Source organism: Spermophilus citellus, assembly GCF_964194105.1.
Source record: "Spermophilus citellus genome assembly, chromosome: 8".
Lineage (NCBI taxonomy): Eukaryota > Metazoa > Chordata > Mammalia > Rodentia > Sciuridae > Spermophilus > Spermophilus citellus.
The window spans coordinates 51170196-51189670 of record NC_138189.1 but is presented as its reverse complement, the minus strand read 5'-3'; the positions used below and the strand labels follow the sequence as shown (position 1 = coordinate 51189670).

The window sequence follows — 19475 nt, the reverse complement described above, 5'->3', positions numbered from 1 at the left end:
GGGCCATAGTTTGTCTGCCTCTAATCTGAGTGCTAAGACAAGGCAGAAGCTATATAAAGTTAACTTAAATACAATTTTAGTAATTGCTTAATACATCAATGAAATAGGTGTAAATATAAAAAAAATTGTTATATATCTTATAAAAGTTTTACCTATTCATATAGTATCTTAATATTTTAATATGGTATGACTCTGCTTTTAATATATCTGCAATGCAAATTATTATTTGACATTTTCTTTGAATTATCATAAGTATTAAAATTGAAAATAATGTCATAGTATCCCTATTGCTTATAAGGATTCCATTTTAGTGACAGCCAAACCCACAGATACTTAGACTTAAAATTAGAACATCACAAATGCTGGGGGAATAAGGTATGAAACATTGTCTACTTTTCCTCTGAAAATGATCCATTGGAATTTGATTTGGAATTAGTAGTCTGGCTTCATTAACATTTGCAAATTCATTGGGTATTTATATTTTATTTTCTTCTCTTTTATATAAAATAAAGTCGATATATTTCAAGTAAAGTTAAAAAAAAATTTTATCAAAAGCCTATACCTGCTGGTATATCATTACTGAGATGATATCATTACTGAGTTCACATTAGAGTTCTCTTGAAATCAGTTTAAATGCTATTCATAAAAGTAAATCAAACTGAATGCATTGAAGCACTAAATAACTTCTGCCATAAGTTTTCATGGTTTCTATCAATAAAGTTCACTTTATTGGAGAACTTTGTATTTACTGGAGTTTTTAACATGAATATATGGAAAATTAAAAATAACCTTGTACTTTACAATATCCAGAAAAGTGAATGGATTATATACAACTCGCTTTTTTAATACAGCTATTGCTCTATAAATGTATAAATATACATATTTAGAGTTGCATTTTTAAAACCTGAAATGTAAATTTAAATTGGAAGCCTTCTATAAGTGATTGAAGAAGTCACATAAGCATAAAATTTTCAATATGCTGTGATAAGTAATACCACTGGCAATAAGAAATCAGTGGGTCAAATTAATAAGACCTATTACTGGAAACTTGCATGCTATATGAAACACATGTATTTAAAAGGTTATTTAGAATGACTTTCAAATGTAAATTTTGGGGAAATTTCTTAAGGAAAGAGATGTTTAAATGGGCTTACATCTTTATTTATATATCTATATATTTAATTGCATACAATTGATTAAAGTATGTTGGCTCATTATATTTCCTATTGAATAATCATTTTAAGTAAGATAAAAATAACTAATGTAACTCTGTATTTCTTAAATCCATAAGTGCTTCTTAAACTGAAAGCCATGGTGGAAAAACTTACTATATGCATTTAGAGATTTTTTATTTTGATGAGCAGACAGACACTTGAGTAAATCCAGTGTCTTTATCTATATTTGAGGGAGTGGGATCTCTTCCTTATCCTGGGCTCTCTTGTTTGCTTTTCAGTTGCTGCGAATGTGGCTGTGGGAGGGCTTCTTCCCTGTGCGCTGTTGCCCATCCAAGCCTAATATGGTTAGTGTTCCCTCCCACTTTCACTCCCATGTGATGTCCACCTCTATGTATTACTGTCAGCATTCCTTTTCTTTCTCCATCTGTGTACATTTTGACACTTGGTACACCAGTTACACTTTATCTGTGAAAAAAGTAGATGAAACTGGTTCCCAAAGGTAAATCCTAATAAGTGATATCACAACAAATTATTTTAACTAAAGTATTATACATATAGCACATCATCCCTATGTCAAGCATTCATAGTTCTCTTCTGCAGCTTTTACTGAGATTCTGATTTTAAATAGGAAGTTGTAAGATTATAGCATCTGTTCCACATTTAACATGTCACTGTTTTTGTTGTTCCATTCAGTATAATCCATATCACATGTGGAAGTACAGTACTACTTCTGTCAAGGTTAAATCACCTTTTCTGTCTCCCAGAAACATGGAATGACCATAATGTAATCGGGATCTTCAATTGTCATACTCATTGTGGATACATGTGGCATTGATATACAAAACCACATATAACTTTAAATGGTTTACCTAATTTTATTAAGCTTAAATTATTTCAGATATTTGAAGTGATATTCCTATTTTGATACCACTGAACAAAAATATGTACATTTGTGGAATCAGTGTCTAAATGGTATAGTCTCAATTATTTATGAGTTAAAATTTTTAAGAAATACCTGGGTTATAACAATAACACAGTAGACTGGAAAAATAGGACCTGAGAACTCTCATCCTAGGTTTTGGGAAATTCCTACATATTACTGAGCTACTTTATAAAAATTGAAGTACTCCAGGTAATTCCTTTATAAAGAGTCTTAAGCATTGAATTATTTTATCGAGTTCTCATTTGTTATCAAAATTTATCAAGAAACAATTTTTAAAAAGCCTTTAAAAGAATTATAGAGTTTCTTTCATAACATCATTTAAATTGGTTTCTTATATTCCCTAAGTTTTATTAATTTTTTGTTGAATTAAAAAAGCTTTGTAAATGAGTGTGCACACATGTGCACAGATGAGAAATGGTGGAATGGATACCAGAAATATTTGGATCAAAGAAGAGTAAAAAAAACACAGGCTGATGCAAATCAAAGATCTTTCTCTCATTCTCTTGAAAGCTTTGTATTTGAAAAAAAAAGTTTTGAAGTTAATATGAAAGCACAGATTTTTGTGTATCATTTACTTCACACAGGAATATCTTCTGGGCATGAGGCTTCAGTGACAAAACAGATAAATACTGCAATCTGACAATAGCAAAACTATAAAATGTAAATGACTTTACATTGTGATTTTTCTACTGTGCTACGAAAAAATACAACATAGTTGTTAAATTGCCTATTCTACCTCAGTCTCAAGTACAGTGTTATAAGAGATAACTTATCACTAAATTAGAATAGATAGAATTTACATTTTAGAAAGAAAGAAGACTGATATCCATGCCTATGTTGAAGTAAATGTCAAAGAAACTTAACTGGGAACATGAACATTAATGAGCCCATGATTTAGTAAGTATTGGCAAAGATGAAAGTCAACTAGATTGAAATAATGAATTTTTAAAAAGTTTTACATTGTGATTTTACATTGTTTTTACATTGTGATTTTTCTACTGTGTCTTTGAAAGAAGGAAAGTGGGAAGACACCTTCTTTTCGAGGAATACACCAGAAAAACCAACCATAAAAACTTTTGCTTAATATCTTTTGTGAAACAGTGTTAGGAATTGTGGAGGCAAATAATGGTTTGTCTGTGTGCATGTGAACTTGTCTGTGTGTATATGGAAAAAATTTATTTAATCACAGATACTATTAGGTACTTTTCAGGGGAAGCTGGAAAATCTGAAATCTGTCACTGAATTTTGTGTGTATCGCCATACCAGCCTTTGTTAATTATCATATAAATAATTTTCAAGAAACTCTATCATCATCATCATTTATGAACAGGCACATTTTCAAATACTTTTAGACATTTTGGATCTTGAAATCTCTTTTTTCATTTCTTGAAATAAATAGATGTGTGGTTGGTTTTGACCTTATTATAACATGATGCTTTTATTACAATTGTCCATTGTATAGTCCTTGACCTTTAGAAATACCTTGAGATACTTTATGGAAATATATTGAGCTACCTTGAGACACTTTGCAATACTTGTGGAATAAACTTTGTGGAAATAAAACTTTCAGCACCAGCAATCTACATCCTTGTTTCTGTAGTTCAGCCTTATCAAAGCTTCTACAAGGTGCTGATGTTGAGTTTTGATTTCTGTCCTATTTCCCTCCAGAAAGGCACAATCCACTATTTTTCCCATGGCATGTTTTACTATTTAAAATGTGAGATCTGTTTTTACATGTTTCCATCTTTCATCCTTGGTCTTAAGTTATTTTTATGACTTGTAACTGTTTGCTTTGTTATGACATCCATAAACATCATGTTAATATTCCAGATATTGTCCCTGCTTCGACTGAAATCTACTGTGATTCTGTAGATATTTCTATAGTTATTTCTGTAATATTTCTGATTGCTAGTCATATGCCTAGAATTAAAATGCCCTTTCCCCACGACTGCCAACATCTTAAGCAAAGGTACTCTTTTCAATGGCCAGTGCCTTTAAGCCATCATATCTGGCTCAGAGTCTAGTCATTGTCTCACATCTCAAAATATTTTTTTTTACAAATAAGGAATGTTGAATTGATTGTTATCAATTTAATCATATATGACATAAAATAGATATTTAATTTCTAAAATAATGTTACCATTTATTCCTGAAGTATCTCGTGTTTGTGCTAATGGAAACCAATATCAATCTGTAGTATATTATTTTTATGTCAATCTGAAATATCCTAGAGTCTCCAAAATAGCCATTTCTTGATTTCTTAAATTCAAATACACCAGTTTATTTCCCTTGTTCATTATTTTTCATATTTTACAGTGTTTACATGTCCTATAGTATTTCTTCAGAAGGGTTTAAGTGTCAAAGGAAAAAACTTTTAAGTATTTTGAAATTAGAGATGTTGAATTGTTATTTTTGTGCACTTGCCTATTCTGTTTGGAAAATCATTCATTTTTTTAAAGAAACCAATTTTCTTATTTAAACATATTTTTAATCAGTAATGAGATAAATTCTACTTCCTCTTAAGATGCAAATATTAAAATATTTTGTAATGCAATTGTTAAAAACAAACATCTCCAGCCAAAGGTGAATTTTTGAAGCATTATTGTCTAATTTTTTCAACAAACTATTTTCTTTTTATATTAAGTACATAAGTTTATAATAATTTGAAGTAGGAAGATTTTTACCTTCACATATACATTTCAGAGACTATTTATTCATTCTTACAAGATGTCAGTCACGGAAATGTACATAAGTACTCTTCCCTTTTATATAGCATAAAAATAGCATAAAAATTAAAAAAAAATATTTTGTTATAATTCTGGACCTCCATTTAGAGTTTTTTTTTTTTTTTGCTTGAAATATGTGCTGAACATATTAAATTTCAATTGAAGGCTTGATTGTAAAATGTAACTAAGAATTTCTCCAACGTCCCCTTTAAAAAAAATTACTGTAGCTCTTCAGATTGTAAGAGATAATAAATGAGTCTACTCTAAGATTTTCAAAGAACATCTATGAAATAGTTAAAAGTTAATAGGAAATTACCTACTCTAACGTTAGAACAAAACTTGTTGGAAAAAGGGAAATTAAATCCCATATGTCATATTTTGTGAAATGTTATATAACAATTCTAAGTGAATTAAAATTTAATTTAATTTTGAAAATAGTCTAAGTATTTGAAAAATTTCAGGTCTTCCTAAGAGGTTCTAAAAGGATTTTGAGAATTCAAAAATGGAAGATTTACAAATTTATGTGTACTGTACACTTTTGAAGGTGTTACTTGACTTTCTTATTTTTTTTTTAGAATGTACAGATAACAATAACATCCAAGTCATAAAATAAGATAAATTAGCTTCCCATATGCTACTAATCACAGGATGGTTAGTGACCTTGATCAAATGGGAGATGGTGACTCAATTGCATCATTCCTTGGTTCAAGGAGTCTATGTTTTCAGGATGAGTATATTTCTATTGAAGAGTATACTTAAGAATTTTCAATAAGTAGTGACAGATTAGTTGCACATTTTGTCTTTGCAGATCTATCTATAGAGAATTCAAACTCTAGTGTCCAGGTATTGCAAATGAAGGAAATATAGATGAGAGTCATGTGTTGTGCTGGCAAGCTATCCTAAATGTCTGTCCCATTCTTGTGGAAGAATGCTCCAACATAAATAAAATTTCACCTATTTCCAATGTGAATTAGATATACTAAAAGCAATGTTCGTGTGCTTCTTTATCTTATGAGACTGAGTTAGCTGAACTTTTATTAAAATTACCTTTAATTGGAGAGAATTCTGAAATGAAAACTTCAAAGTCTTTTCCCAAAAGCTATAACCTATTATCTTCAAGATTCCCCAAATAAAAATCTTTAAATACAACATTATGCAGTGGTTGAAATCATTATTATGTCAGAAAAAGTATGGCAGATTAAGAAATGTAGTTTTAAAAGAGACTAAATTAAGTGATTTTATTTTTCTATGAGAAAAACACATAGAGGTGAATGTTTGTTATAATTTGGAATTTTCTTTTTGGAACATTTTTACTTTAAAGTATAGAAAGATTATTTCTTAAATATTCTGGAAATTAGAGAAGCAATACAGGAGTACCTGATTCATAGTCAAGCACTGTATGGAACAATGTATAAATTTACCCTTAAAGTCATTGCTATATTTTTTATATCAAGCACCTCTCTCTAGGACTGTAATAAATATTAATGAATAAATATTAGTTGAATATTATATCTCTTTTATCAAACCCATCTATAAAAGCACCTTGTTTTCTAGAACATGAATGTAATTGATTAGAAGATGATTCCTTTAAATATAAATACTACATATATTTTAGTACACTAATTTCAAGGCTCATTAAAATTGGTATATAAAGCAGGATGAAGAAACTGTTTCTTTTTCATTCAGAAAAAAAGTAACTCAGAAAATAGGAGGCTTATTTTATGTACAGAATGACATGTTTATTGACTTTGTTTGATTGGTTAAAATTATGCATCTGGAGCAAGAACAGAAGATGACTTAGAATGAGCCGACTTCCTTGCCGTGCTTTGTTAATGAGGCTGAACTACTACTTGAGTGCCAATCTTCACCAGCTGTACTTTTACTTTCTGTACCTTGTTGAGGCTTGTTTTAATGGTGCTTTGGAGGGTTCCAGAACTTAATTTTATATGTTAATGTGACATGCAGCCATATATGTTACAGAGCTCTAGAGATGCCCATAGTCGAAAATAACTCCTTTCTATTGCCCTCCTGACTCTTACCCTAGGTAATAAAATTTTAACTGCTTCACACCAAGGTATTTCCAAATCATTTTTTAGAGGAGATACAATGTTTTATTTCCATTTCCATATGAGAAATTTGCATACAATTTAAATACCTGGAGGCTATTTAATGGTAAAGGCTATTGGAAATTACCATTTTGAAAGCTTATTATTTATTTATTCTTTGGACGTGAGAGTTTAAGGTAGAATGGATGTTTGTAAACTGAAAGAATATGTGTTCTTTTTGGTTTCCTTAGAATTTTTCTAACAAAGTCTTTTGTCAGTATTTAAATAACATGAATCTCAGGGTGATTTCACACAATTGTATTTAAAGCATTGTAAAAAGAAATATCAATAAATGTTCTCTCTAAAGGTGCATGCATTAAAAACCAAAAGAAAAATGGAATAACTAAAAATTATGAAAAATGTACTAAAGTAACATAAATCTTAGCTTGAATAGATCAAATATAATTTCATGTATTTGTTTTTTCTCTCCATTTCACTGTGATGAGGTGACTCAAAATGTCTTAAGGGCTCTTGAAGGACAAATGCATCTAAGTATGAGGAATAGAATTTGAAAAGTCACCAGATCTCTGTAGTATATTTTCCTCACCCAAGAATACTATATGTATTAAGTATATTATTTCAAGTTTATTCAAAAATTTTCTAGCTGTATTTTTCTAATAAGTTACCAGTTTCTTAATATAATAAAGACAACTGTATTTTTTCAAAATGTGGCATAAGGATTGGAAGTTTTGACCAATTCCTAATATATATGTAAATTATGGAAATGACAGAACAAAATGTGTCATATTTTTAGATCAAAATATAGATTTTTTTAAATACCACAGAATATGGAACATTCTGTTGGTAAATGTCTATTGTACACTTCACTTATGTCACACGGTAGTTTTCAACCAACCTTGTAATGAAAATAATTCATCAATCTACCAATTTGACTGTATTTTCTTAAATGAACTAATAAATGAAAAATTTATTTGCAATGAACTCAGTTTTGTGGTGGAATCTTATGAATAGTAAAATCACTTCCTTTGAGTTTCACCAAAAATAATTTAAATATTCTCATTTTAGTTAGTTGTTTAATGTTATATGGTCAATCATGTACCACATTGACTCAGTATTCATCAGCGTAGTTCTTTTCTAAACACCTGTCATTGTGTAGACACAAAGTATCATTCACTCATTCCATCTATTCATTCATCAACATGATAAAACTGTTTAATGCTCACTCAGAATCAGGATCTAGCTCACTCCAGGAGTTTATAGATGAATACTAGTTACTGCCATTCAAGAAGCAGAAAAGTACTAGGAAAGCTAAAAATCTTAATCCAATGCCTCTATTGTGCTATAGAGTGTAAGTTGTATCAGAAGAGGAGTAGATAAAGCTGTTTGTTCAGAGGGAAATTACATTAAATTGGTGTTTCAAGGGAAATGTGAAGGGAAAAACCAAACGAGACTATGACAGTCGAACATTGTTAGAATTAAAATCCTTGGTGAAGGAACCAATACGAACAAATGTTTGAAAGCAATGGAGTAAGATAATGCAGAAAATGTGAGTTAAAGTTATACTTAGGAATATTTACATTCTTATTTTTTTGAAAAAAATTTAGTAAGAATCTTATTTAATAGAAAAAATATTCAGTACTTTGGTTATAGCCATGTCTACCATAGTCAAAGAAAAGCATTAAAAAGTGGAGGAACATTATTTTGAAGGCACTTATAATAACCCAAATGAAAAATAACAGAGCCTTAATTGAGGAAGTGGTAGAGTTAATTGAGGAAAAAAGAAGAGTTGGATTGTAAACTATTTACATTGCATAATATTTGGGATTTGGTAACTAATTTGTTGTGAAGGTTAGAATCAGGATCTAGCTCACTCCAGGAGTTTGTCCCTTAAGGTTAACATAGCCTTATGGTGCCAAGGCTATGTTAGTGTTAATAACAGGAAAATAAAATGGATCATAACTGAAGGAGGGTAAAGAGATATAATGACTTCTTTTTCAGGACTATTGAGTTTAAATGACAGTGGAATACAGATAAGTAAATAAAATAAATCTAGCAGAAATAAGAATAAATTCTCAAAATAAATTATATAAGAGAGATATTGGTTTAAATACATTGATGGAAATGAATGGATTAAAAGGAGAGCAAAAGAGAAGTTCATGCAGAGGACCTTTGGATATGTCCATATATAAATATAGAGAGGAACAGGAGTGTTGGAGAATATTTCCGGATTTTAGTGCATCTAGAATGATTAAAAACTAAGAGGAAGGCTTTGGGTTGGAGTTTAAGTTGTTATTAGTGAACCTCTGAACAGATTTTTATTAGAAAGGAGAGCAGATTGCAAGGAGTTCACAATTAAGGAATAGTTGATAAAATCAGGAGAGATTAAGATTTAGGGAATAGAGCTGATAGGTATAGGTTGTGTAAATTTTCATGGTGATCTGAGTAGACAAGAATGGAAAACAGCTGGTGGAGCAACTAAAGACTCTATAACAAAAAGGGAAAACCAAAATTACCAAAAACATTCAAGACAGGTGCTGAAGGTTGAATACAGTTAGCTCAGAGGCACATGTTGGCCAACTCATTCTCAAAGAGGTAGTGGCCTGGGAGCTGTTTAAAAAAGTAAGAGGAACAGAACAGAAAAAAATGTCTGGTGTATGGTATGTGGTAAAGTGAACTTAAAACATAGGTTTGTATGGCTTCAGACCTCTTAACAAAATCTAGACAAGATTATTTGCTGAGAGTGAGGAATACTGGCTGGAAAAAAAAAAAAAAAGAGGTTTCATTCAAAAGGAATTTGAATGGCGTTTCTTATTAGGAGTCTGAACATCAGTTCAGGGGTGTGGTAATTTCAGTTGTGTTTCATGCTTTGGGCTTGATGTGGTTGACTCACCACTTCAGATGTGGTTAATTGCAGCTTACTTTGTTCCAGGCGATGTGGCTACAGCAAAGCAAAGCAAGATCCAGAAGAGGAAAAGATGCATTTTCATAATGGGCACAGTAAGCAGATTGTGAAAAAAAAAGGGGGTGGGGGAAGAATTTTATTGTTATTTAGAATTCTTTTTAGGTTAGAGGATTTATAATCACTGGTGGAAAATATTGTTATAAAAGCAAGTCTCTCACATTCTTACAAAGAATATGGGCTTGAGCTTTACTGACTGGCTTTAGGCATTAACTGGATGATTTCTTCAATTCTTTGAAGAATGTTCTCATTATAATTATTAAAATAAAAATTTTGGCCTAATATAAAAAAAAGCTATTACATTTCAAATCAAATTCCCAGGCTACTTCTAATTCCTTGCAACACACTGTATAGAAATCTATCATTACATAACCACCAGGTTAAATGAATAAAATTTCTTAATTCCTTCTAGCATTATATAGTACAGATTTCTGTGAATAGATCCAATGGCAGCAGCCTTGGTACAAATTGAAAAGCATTAACTACATTTTTAAAAGAGCATAAAATCAAGTTTTTATAATGAGCTTATAAAATTAATATAAATGAATTTTAATTATAGTATTGTAATATGTTCATTTTCCTCTAAATAGTACAGCATAAGGTGATTTGCCAGATAAATGGAAAATTTTTTTTCTTTGTTTTTTCCACTCTACCATGACTATTACCTGTGGAAAGCATGAGTCCATTTCATAGTCCTATCTCATTTAATATTGTTTATCTTCAAAATGCACTGTTTGGGTGGTATCAGTAGCCTTTAAAAGAGATAAACTGAAACTCAAAGAACATAAAGGTTGGGGTAAAGTCATGCAGTGACAGAGGCAGAAGGAGAAGTAGAGCTCTTTTTCTTTTGACTTCTCTACTAAGCTCCTTGTACCATACCACCAGAAGGTTCTTTTAAAATGTGTTTTGAGGGGCAGAGGTTGTAGCTCAGTGGTAGAGCATTTGCCTGGCATGTGCAAGGCACTGGGTCCGAGCCTCAGCACCACATAAAAATAAATAAATAAAATGAAGGTATTGTGTCCATCTACAACTAAAATGTCTTTTGAGGGCTGGGGTTGTAGCTCAGTGGTAGAGCATTTGCCTAACATGTGTGAAGGTTAGATTCTCAGCACTGCATACGAATAAAAAAAGAAAAGAAAGATCCATAGAACTAAAAAATATTTTTTAAAAGTGTATTTTGAAAAATACAAATTAATAATGTCTGATGATGTTTTTAAGTGAAACATAGAATAAGCAACCAACAAATAAACTACTAATATTTTGCTGTCCAGATTAATAAACAAATGTTTTTGATATGCCTCCAACCCAACTGTCTGAATATTATCATTGACAGCTGTATTTATCATCATGAATGCATTTCTTGTGTATGTCAACAATCCACATGTTAAAAATAGTTTACGAAGTAACATAGCTATACAAAGGACTCTCATAACTCAGAAGAGGACTTATCCTTGCAGCTCAGCTACTTCAAATTTAAGCCACGTTAGGGTGTTAATAAAATATATACTTTTGCTCATCCATCACAGCTTGTATTTTAATACATATTTTTTTACAGTTAAACTGCCAGGTGTAAGAACCTATATTGATCCACATACCTATGAGGATCCCAATCAAGCTGTCCATGAGTTTGCCAAGGAAATTGAAGCTTCATGTATCACCATTGAAAGAGTGATTGGAGCAGGTATGACAGTGTATAACTCTTACATTTTGCTTGTATTATGGAATGTAATACATCACTGTCCTGCTCTAACACGTAATGTTTTTAATCTTACATAATTGACTTGCTTTCAAAGTGGCATGTAATTTATCTCATGGTAATGTCACTTTCTTTGTTCTTCATGCTTAACAATCACATCTGGTTTATTAAAGAAAAAAAAACGCAAAAATATGTCTTCAAGTAGATAATGTTTTTCAGTCTAGTTTTTGTATACATATAGTAAATTTGTAATATAGAAAAGTATTCACATAGTTCAGTTTATCTTTTTCCAGCAACTGTTTTCTTTTTATCCAGCTATAAACTTTTATTTTTTTTCTCTTCTCATTAATAGTAAGTTTCACTAGAGTAGACAGGAGAGGAAATAGAAAGTGCTTTTTATGCTGTTGCTTTTAATTTCTTTTTTACCATTTCCATTAAGATTTTTATAGTGAGACAGATAAAGCTAATAAATCTTAACATGTTTTATGATCATCTGTGGATAAGTTTTCCTAATATACCAATTCTTTCTGTTAATATTCACAATGAAATTTGAACTCCCCTTTTAAAATGTTTTTTCTGGTCTATGTCTTAAAACTCTGAGTTATTAGAGTGTTAATAGAATAAGAATTTCAAACAAGCTTTCAAAATTTCTTTGCCATCTTTATCACCAGGTGAATTTGGTGAAGTTTGTAGTGGACGTTTGAAACTACCAGGAAAAAGAGAGCTACCTGTGGCTATCAAAACCCTTAAAGTTGGCTACACAGAAAAACAACGTAGAGATTTCCTGGGTGAAGCAAGTATCATGGGGCAGTTTGACCATCCTAACATCATCCATTTAGAAGGTGTTGTGACCAAAAGTAAGTACAACACAAGCAAATATGCAAGTGCAGGTGTATACCACAAATATGTCCAGATGATGATTAAGTTTAGGTTAGAAAGAAACTGACCACAGTAATGCATTAATTTCTGTAATATTAATATTATTGGTTCCATATTTTGTTAGATTTTTATCAGTTAATCACCAATGAAATTAATATTCATTTATTTTTTTCAAATGTATGCTTTAACCCATTCAATGTCAGAGAAAATATATTCAGATAAAAGAAGCAGTTAAAAAAAACCCATATTTTTTCTACTGACTTTTTCACTCTTTATACTAATTAAATATTGAAAATTGAAGTTTAATGTTTAACAGGAATCCTCTAACCATAGGTATACTGCCACTCATAAGCAGTTTTGTATAGCCAGATGCATTCTTTCATTCGATTTTTCAAAATTAACATATTATTAAAGTTCTAGAGAAAGCAATGGCCTCAGAAGATTGGAAAAGTTTCTTAAGACTTAATTTTCTCTTTTTCTTAAAGAAAATAGAATTTCACATTTATTTTATATGTGTGTTAGTATATTGCAAATGAATGTGTTTGTGTAGAATGTCTCCCAGCAAAAGATTTCAAATAATTTTTAGTCACTCAATAAAGCATTTATGTGGCCTTATTTTCTTTTAGTCTATTCATTGTTTACCTTCCTACATATTGTGGTTTCTTCCTTCACCCCTATCAGTCTAAAGACTACTTACTAAAATCATCAAAATTTGTGGCAGGCATCATTCTCTAGATTTTTCTTTCAAGAATTTGTTCAACCTCCAGCTTCTATTAATCTATAGTTTCAGATTATATTTGTCAAATATATGTACAAATAATGTGTATTTAATAATGTTCTTAACAAAAGTAATTTCAATTGGGTTAATATTCATTTACATCATTTTGATTTCAATATGATAAATTCTTCAAAGCTTAGATTTGTTTCTTCCTCCAGTTGAATACCTGCCCAAACATTGTTCTTCCCTTAATGGAAACCCAGAAAGTGTACTGATAGTACAAAAAGGGCATTCTAAGATTTTACTCGAAAAAAAAAAAAAAAATTAGCTGCTAAACAAAGGTAGGAGGCTGGGGCAAGAAAGAAACAGGCAGAAGACAAGAAGAAAACACTATTTTTGAAATTAATAAAAAAAGATGTTTGATAATGATTATATCAGGCAATGAATGTGTGAGATTATTCAAAGTAAGAATATAGTGTGAAAACTATGGTCATAAGTACAATAAAATAAAATCAGACATTGAGTATGATTATATTCTATTTGAGAGGAAATATCTCAAAAGGATAATAGTGTATCAGTGACAGCATGTGGAGCTAAATACTATAAAAACAAGAGTCATACTAAAAAAGCCAGTACCCTGGTGTACACCTGTATTCCTGCATACTAAGGAAACTGAAGCAGGTGGATTGCCTGAAGCCAGGAGATTGAGGGCAGCCTGGAAAACACAGTAAAGCCCTGTCAAAGGGAGAGATAGAAAGAAAAGACTGAGAGAGAATCATATTAAGAAGTCTCAGTAAATTTCTTTCTTATGCAAGAGTCATATTATTTAATATAAAATAGTTTTTAATGATAGTAGTAGTAATAATGATAAGCAAGTATTTGGCAAATTGTTCATCTTCATCTCATCCTTCATGGCCATCAAATTTAACTTCCTAAAAATAATTTTCATTAGGATTTCACAGCACCCAGGGTAAACATAAAGCTCTGTGGGCAGTTGATCCTCCCTCTATAATAAGTTAAGATGGAATGTCTAGAAGAATGCCAGATGATTGTTACTATAATGTGCTTTAGTTACCTTAGTGTTGCTGTGACCAAAATACCTGTCAAGAACAACTTAAAGAAGGAAACTTTTATTTTGGCTCATGGTTTCAGAGGTTCAGTCCTTGGTCCAACAAATCTGTGGCTCTGGGCCTGAGGTGACGCAGAGCATCATGGAGGAAGGGTATAGTGAAGGAAATTAGCTCAGAACATAGCAAGAAGAAGCAGAGAGAGAGAGCTCATCTTAATGACAGACAAAATATAAACTCCAAAAGTTCACCCTCAGGGACCTATTTCTTTCCAAACCCTGCCTGCCTACAGTTACCACCCAGTTAAACCATATCAGTAGTTTAATCCACTGATTATGTTAAAGCTCTCATAACATTATTGTGAAGATGACATGAATTAATACAGATAAAGTTTGTAGTGGACATGTCACAGAGTAAGTACTCAATAAGTATGAAGTTTTTACATATCCATTTATCGATTTTCTTATGCTCTGAACTCCTCTATATCCATATTTCTCATTTCCTCCTTCTCTGAGACTTGTACCATCATGTTCACTGTCATTTTGATTTCTTGAAAATTCTATTCAAACTCTATTAGCTCCACAAGAAAATCACTCATCATGTAGTCCTGAAGTAATCTTTTATTTTTTTGAATATTGTGCTTATATAAGATTTTTTTCAGCAGTCTATAATGTTCTCTAATTTGCTACAGAATTCTTATCAAAATTTTCATTTCATTTCATCTCTTTTGCAAATATTTTTTAGTCTCCTTTTAACAATGTATGCTCTGTGAAGAGGCAGATAATGACCTAAATATTCATATAAACCTATTTTTCTGAATTTATGCCATTCCTTGATGTCACTCAAACATTTTGGACATCAATGTCACATAAAATGGAGAAAATAATATTTGTCTTAAAGGATTATTATAGATATTAAATTAAAATTTGTATTTATATATGTGTGTATATAAAAGCATATGTGTGTGTGAACAAAATTATATTTAATTATATAGTCTATATATTTTAATATATATGTAAATGAATATTTTTATATTAGTGGATGATGTCAAAAAGCTATTAGAAATAATATTTATCAGGTACAGTGGCGTAGGCCTGCAATCACAGTGGCTCTGGGGGTTGAGGTAGGAGAATCTCAAGTTCAAAGCGAGCCTCAGCAATGGCAAGACACTAAGCAACTCAGTGAGACCCTTTCGGTAAATAAAATACAAAATAGGACTGGGGATGTGGCTCAATGGTTGAGTGCCCCTGAGTTCAATCCTTGGTACCAAAAATAATAAATACATTAATAAATAATAAATATTATTCATCTACCTTTTTAACCCCTAATATATTACAGGTCTTTGTTTTTTGTAAGCAAGTACTCACTGAGCTAAACTCTGAAAACCTCTTATAGTAATATAACCAAAATTTTAATATATGCTGTAAAAACCTTTATCTTTAGAAACAAATATCAATATCAAGAAAAGATTACCTCCAAATTCTGTGAATTCTATCATAAAAAAATTTGTACTGTGGTTGGGTTTCAATTTTCAACCTTTTAGTCAAATATTCTGTTTGATGTTGCAACCCAACATAAGTCTATACATATAAGGAAAGCAAAATATAAATACTTAAAACATGTCTTCGTAATTTTCTTACCTACAGGAATTGAAACTGTAATTCCTCTTTTTAAATGTAGTTCTAAATGTTCAACTTAGGAAGTCTTCAACTTGTTTCTAATTTACTATGTTGCAACTCACTTTATTTGTGTCCTTAATTTCATGCTCTCTGATCTGATGCTAATTTATTCAGCAATTATTCTCAACCTGCAGCACACAGATAATGAGACATAAATGCAACTAAATCTTGTAATTTTTCTGATTGAAGCTGAGGTGGGGAGTCTAAAGTAACATTCCTTTGGGTGGTGTCATTGAGAGACTCCAGCTTTCCTCTGTTATTGCCTTACCTGCTGGAACAGGGAGACCCCATTCGGATTCTTCCTGTGATTTATTGGTACACAGCATACATTATACAAACACATACACACATACACACACACACACACATACACAAATGCTTATTATATACATTTATTTATTTATTTATTCATTCATTCATTCATTCTGAGGGGTTTCGTGACAAATGACATTAAGAACCCAAAGGTCCTGGCTTAACTGAATCATTTGTAATGTAAGACACTGTAGTGTAATATAAACAGTGCCAGTTTTTACTATTTAATGAGATTCAAGAAAAAAATAAAAAGGAGAAAAATTTATAATTTTCCCATTGCAGCATGTTTAGCTGTTTAAGATTTCTTTTCCCACCAGTGGAAAATTATCTACTGACTAAAGGAATATTTATATTAAGTCTTGGAATTATCCATAGTTTTGTTTCTTAATTCAGAAGCATGTACCATTCCCTTATAAAAATAAATTTAAACAAAATATTAGAGGAACCATAAAGTAATCACTCTTTGTATGACCTAAGGAAATAAGACAGCCAATGACAACTGGTTACTTATATTTCCAAAAAGTTCACTTATTACACACATTGATAATTATATTTCAAATATATTAATTTATCATGTCTTACAAGGTCATATTCTTTTTAAAGTCCCTTTTTATATATTTTTTTTAAATTATTTTATTGTTGGTTGTTCATAACATTACATAGTTCTTAATATACCATATTTCACAGATTGATTCAAGTGGGTTATGAACTCCCATTTTTACCCCGTATACAGATTGCTGTGTCACATCAGTTACATTTCCATTGATTTACAAATTGCCTTTCTAGTGACTGATGTATTCTGCTGTCTATCCCATTCTTCACTGTCCCCCCTCCCCTCCCCTCCCCTCCCCTCCCCTTCTCTCTCTCCATCCCCTCTACTATAAATCGTTTCTTCCACTTATATAATTTTTCTCCTACTACTCCTTTCTTCTTATATGTAATTGTGTATAACCCTAAGGCTCACCTTCCAATTCCATGCAATTTCCCTTAACTCTCACTTTCCCTCTCGCCTATCATCCCTGTTTAATGTTAATCTTCTTCTCCAGCTCTTCGTCTCTACCCTGTCCTTGGTTACTCCCCTTATATCAAAGAAGACATTTGACATTTGTTTTTTAAGGATTGGCTAGCTTCACTTAGCATAATCTGCTCTAATGCCATCCATTTCCCTCCAAATTCTATGATTTTGTCATTTCTTATTGCAGAGTAATACTCCATTGTGTATAAATGCCACATTTTTTAATCCATTCATCTATTGAAGGGCTTCTAGGTTGGTTCCACAATCTTGCTATGGTGAATTGTGCTGCTATGAACATCAATGTAGCAGTGTCCCTGTAGCATGCTCTTGTTAGGTCTTTAAGGAATAGACTGAGAAGGGGAATAGCTGGGTCAAATGGTGGTTCCATTCCCAGCTTTCCAAGAAATCTCCATACTGCTTTCCAAATTGGCTGCACCATTTTGCAGTCCCACCAACAATGAACAAGTGTACCCATTTCCCCGCATCCTCGCCAGCACTTGTTGTTGTTGGACTTCTTAATGGCTGCCAATCTTACTGGAGTAAGATGGTATCTTAGGGTGGTTTTGATTTGCATTTCTCTGACTGCTAGCAATGTTGAGCATTTTTTCATGTACTTGTTGATTGATTGTATGTCCTCCTCTGAGAAGTGTCTGTTCAGGTCCTTGGCCCATTTGTTGATTGGGTTATTTGTTATCTTATTATCTAATTTTTTGAGTTCTTTGTATACTCTGGATATTAGGGCTCTATCTGAAGTGTGTGGGGTAAAGATTTGTTCCCAGGATGTAGGCTCCCTGTTTATCTCTCTTATTGTTTCTTTAGTTGAGAGAAAACTTTTTAGTTTGAGTAAGTCCCATTTGTTGATTCTGGTTGTTAACTCTTGCGCTAAGGGTGTCCTATTGAGGAATTTGGAGCCTGACCCCACAGTATGTAGATCATAGCCGACTTTTTCTTCTATCAGACACCGTGTCTCTGATTTAATATCGAGCTCCTTGATCCATTTTGAGTTAACTTTTGTGCATGGCGAGAGAAAGGGATTCAGTTTCATTTTGATGCAAATGGATTTCCAGTTTTCCCAGCACCATTTGTTGAAGATGCTATCCTTCCTCCATTGCATGCTTTTAGCCCCTTTATCAAATATAAGATAGTTGTAGTTTTGCGGATTGGTTACTGTGTCTTCTATTCTGTACCATTGGTCCACTCGCCTGTTTTGGTACCAGTACCATGCTGTTTTTGTTACTATTGCTCTGTAGTATAGTTTGAAGTCTGGTATCGCTATACCGCCTGATTCACACTTCCTGCTTAGCATTGTTTTTGCTATTCTGGGTCTTTTATTATTCCATATGAATTTCCTGATTGTTTTATCTATTTCTACAAGAAATGCTGTTGGGATTTTGATTGGGATAGCATTGAACTTATAGAGAACTTTTGGTAATATCGCCATTTTGATGATGTTAGTTCTGCCTATCCATGAACAGGGTATATTTTTCCATCTTCTGAGGTCTTCTTCTATGTCTCTTTTTAGGGTTCTGTAGTTTTCATTGTATAGGTCTTTCACCTCTTTTGTTAGGTTGATTCCCAGGTATTTTATTTTTTGGGGGGATATTGTGAATGGAGTAGTTGTCCTCATTTCCGTTTCAGAGGATTTGTCGCTGATATACAGGAATGCATTTTATTTATGCGTGTTGATTTTATATCCCGCCACTTTGCTGAATTCATTTATTAACTCTAATAGTTTCTTTGTAGACCCTTTTGAGTCTTCTAGGTATAGAATCATATCGTCTGCAAATAGTGATAATTTAAGTTCTTCTTTTCCTATTTTTATGCCTTTAATTTCTTTCGTCTGTCTAATTGCTCTGGCCAGTGTTTTGAGGACTATGTTGAACAGAAGTGGTGAGAGAGGGCATCCCTGTCTTGTACCAGATCTTAGAGGGAATGCCTTCAATTTTTCTCCATTCAGAATGATGCTGGCCTGTGGCTTATCATAGATTGCTTTAACAATGTTGAGGTATGATCCTGTTATCCCTAATTTTTCTAGAGTTTTGAACATAAAGGGATGCTGTACTTTGTCGAATGCCTTTTCTGCATCTATCGAGATGATCATATGGTTCTTATTTTTAAGTCTATTGATGTGGTGAATAACATTTATTGATTTCCGTATATTGAACCAGCCTTGCATCCCAGGGATGAATCCTACTTGATCATGGTGTATAATTTTTTTGATACGATTTTGAATCCGATTC

At 31.8% G+C, this 19475-nt stretch overlaps 1 protein-coding gene across 9 annotated transcripts in view; it reads left to right on the top strand.

Annotated features, from left to right (window-relative positions):
• Window positions 1-19475, top strand: part of EPHA5 (EPH receptor A5) — a gene marked incomplete at its 3' end in the record, with an annotated part of 318653 nt that overhangs the window by 251841 nt on the left and 47337 nt on the right. For 5 of the 9 annotated variants that reach the window (XM_081303957.1, XM_081303955.1, XM_081303954.1 and 2 more), the window contains 3 exons: window positions 9840-9907; window positions 11425-11550; window positions 12237-12422. In XM_081303957.1, the coding sequence (XP_081160083.1) occupies window positions 9840-9907; window positions 11425-11550; window positions 12237-12422 (380 nt within the window). Of the gene's footprint in view, window positions 1-1453; window positions 1520-9839; window positions 9908-11424; window positions 11551-12236; window positions 12423-19475 lie in introns of all 9 variants that reach the window. The other 4 variants (XM_081303958.1, XM_081303956.1, XM_081303953.1 and 1 more) reach the window with 1 other exon arrangement.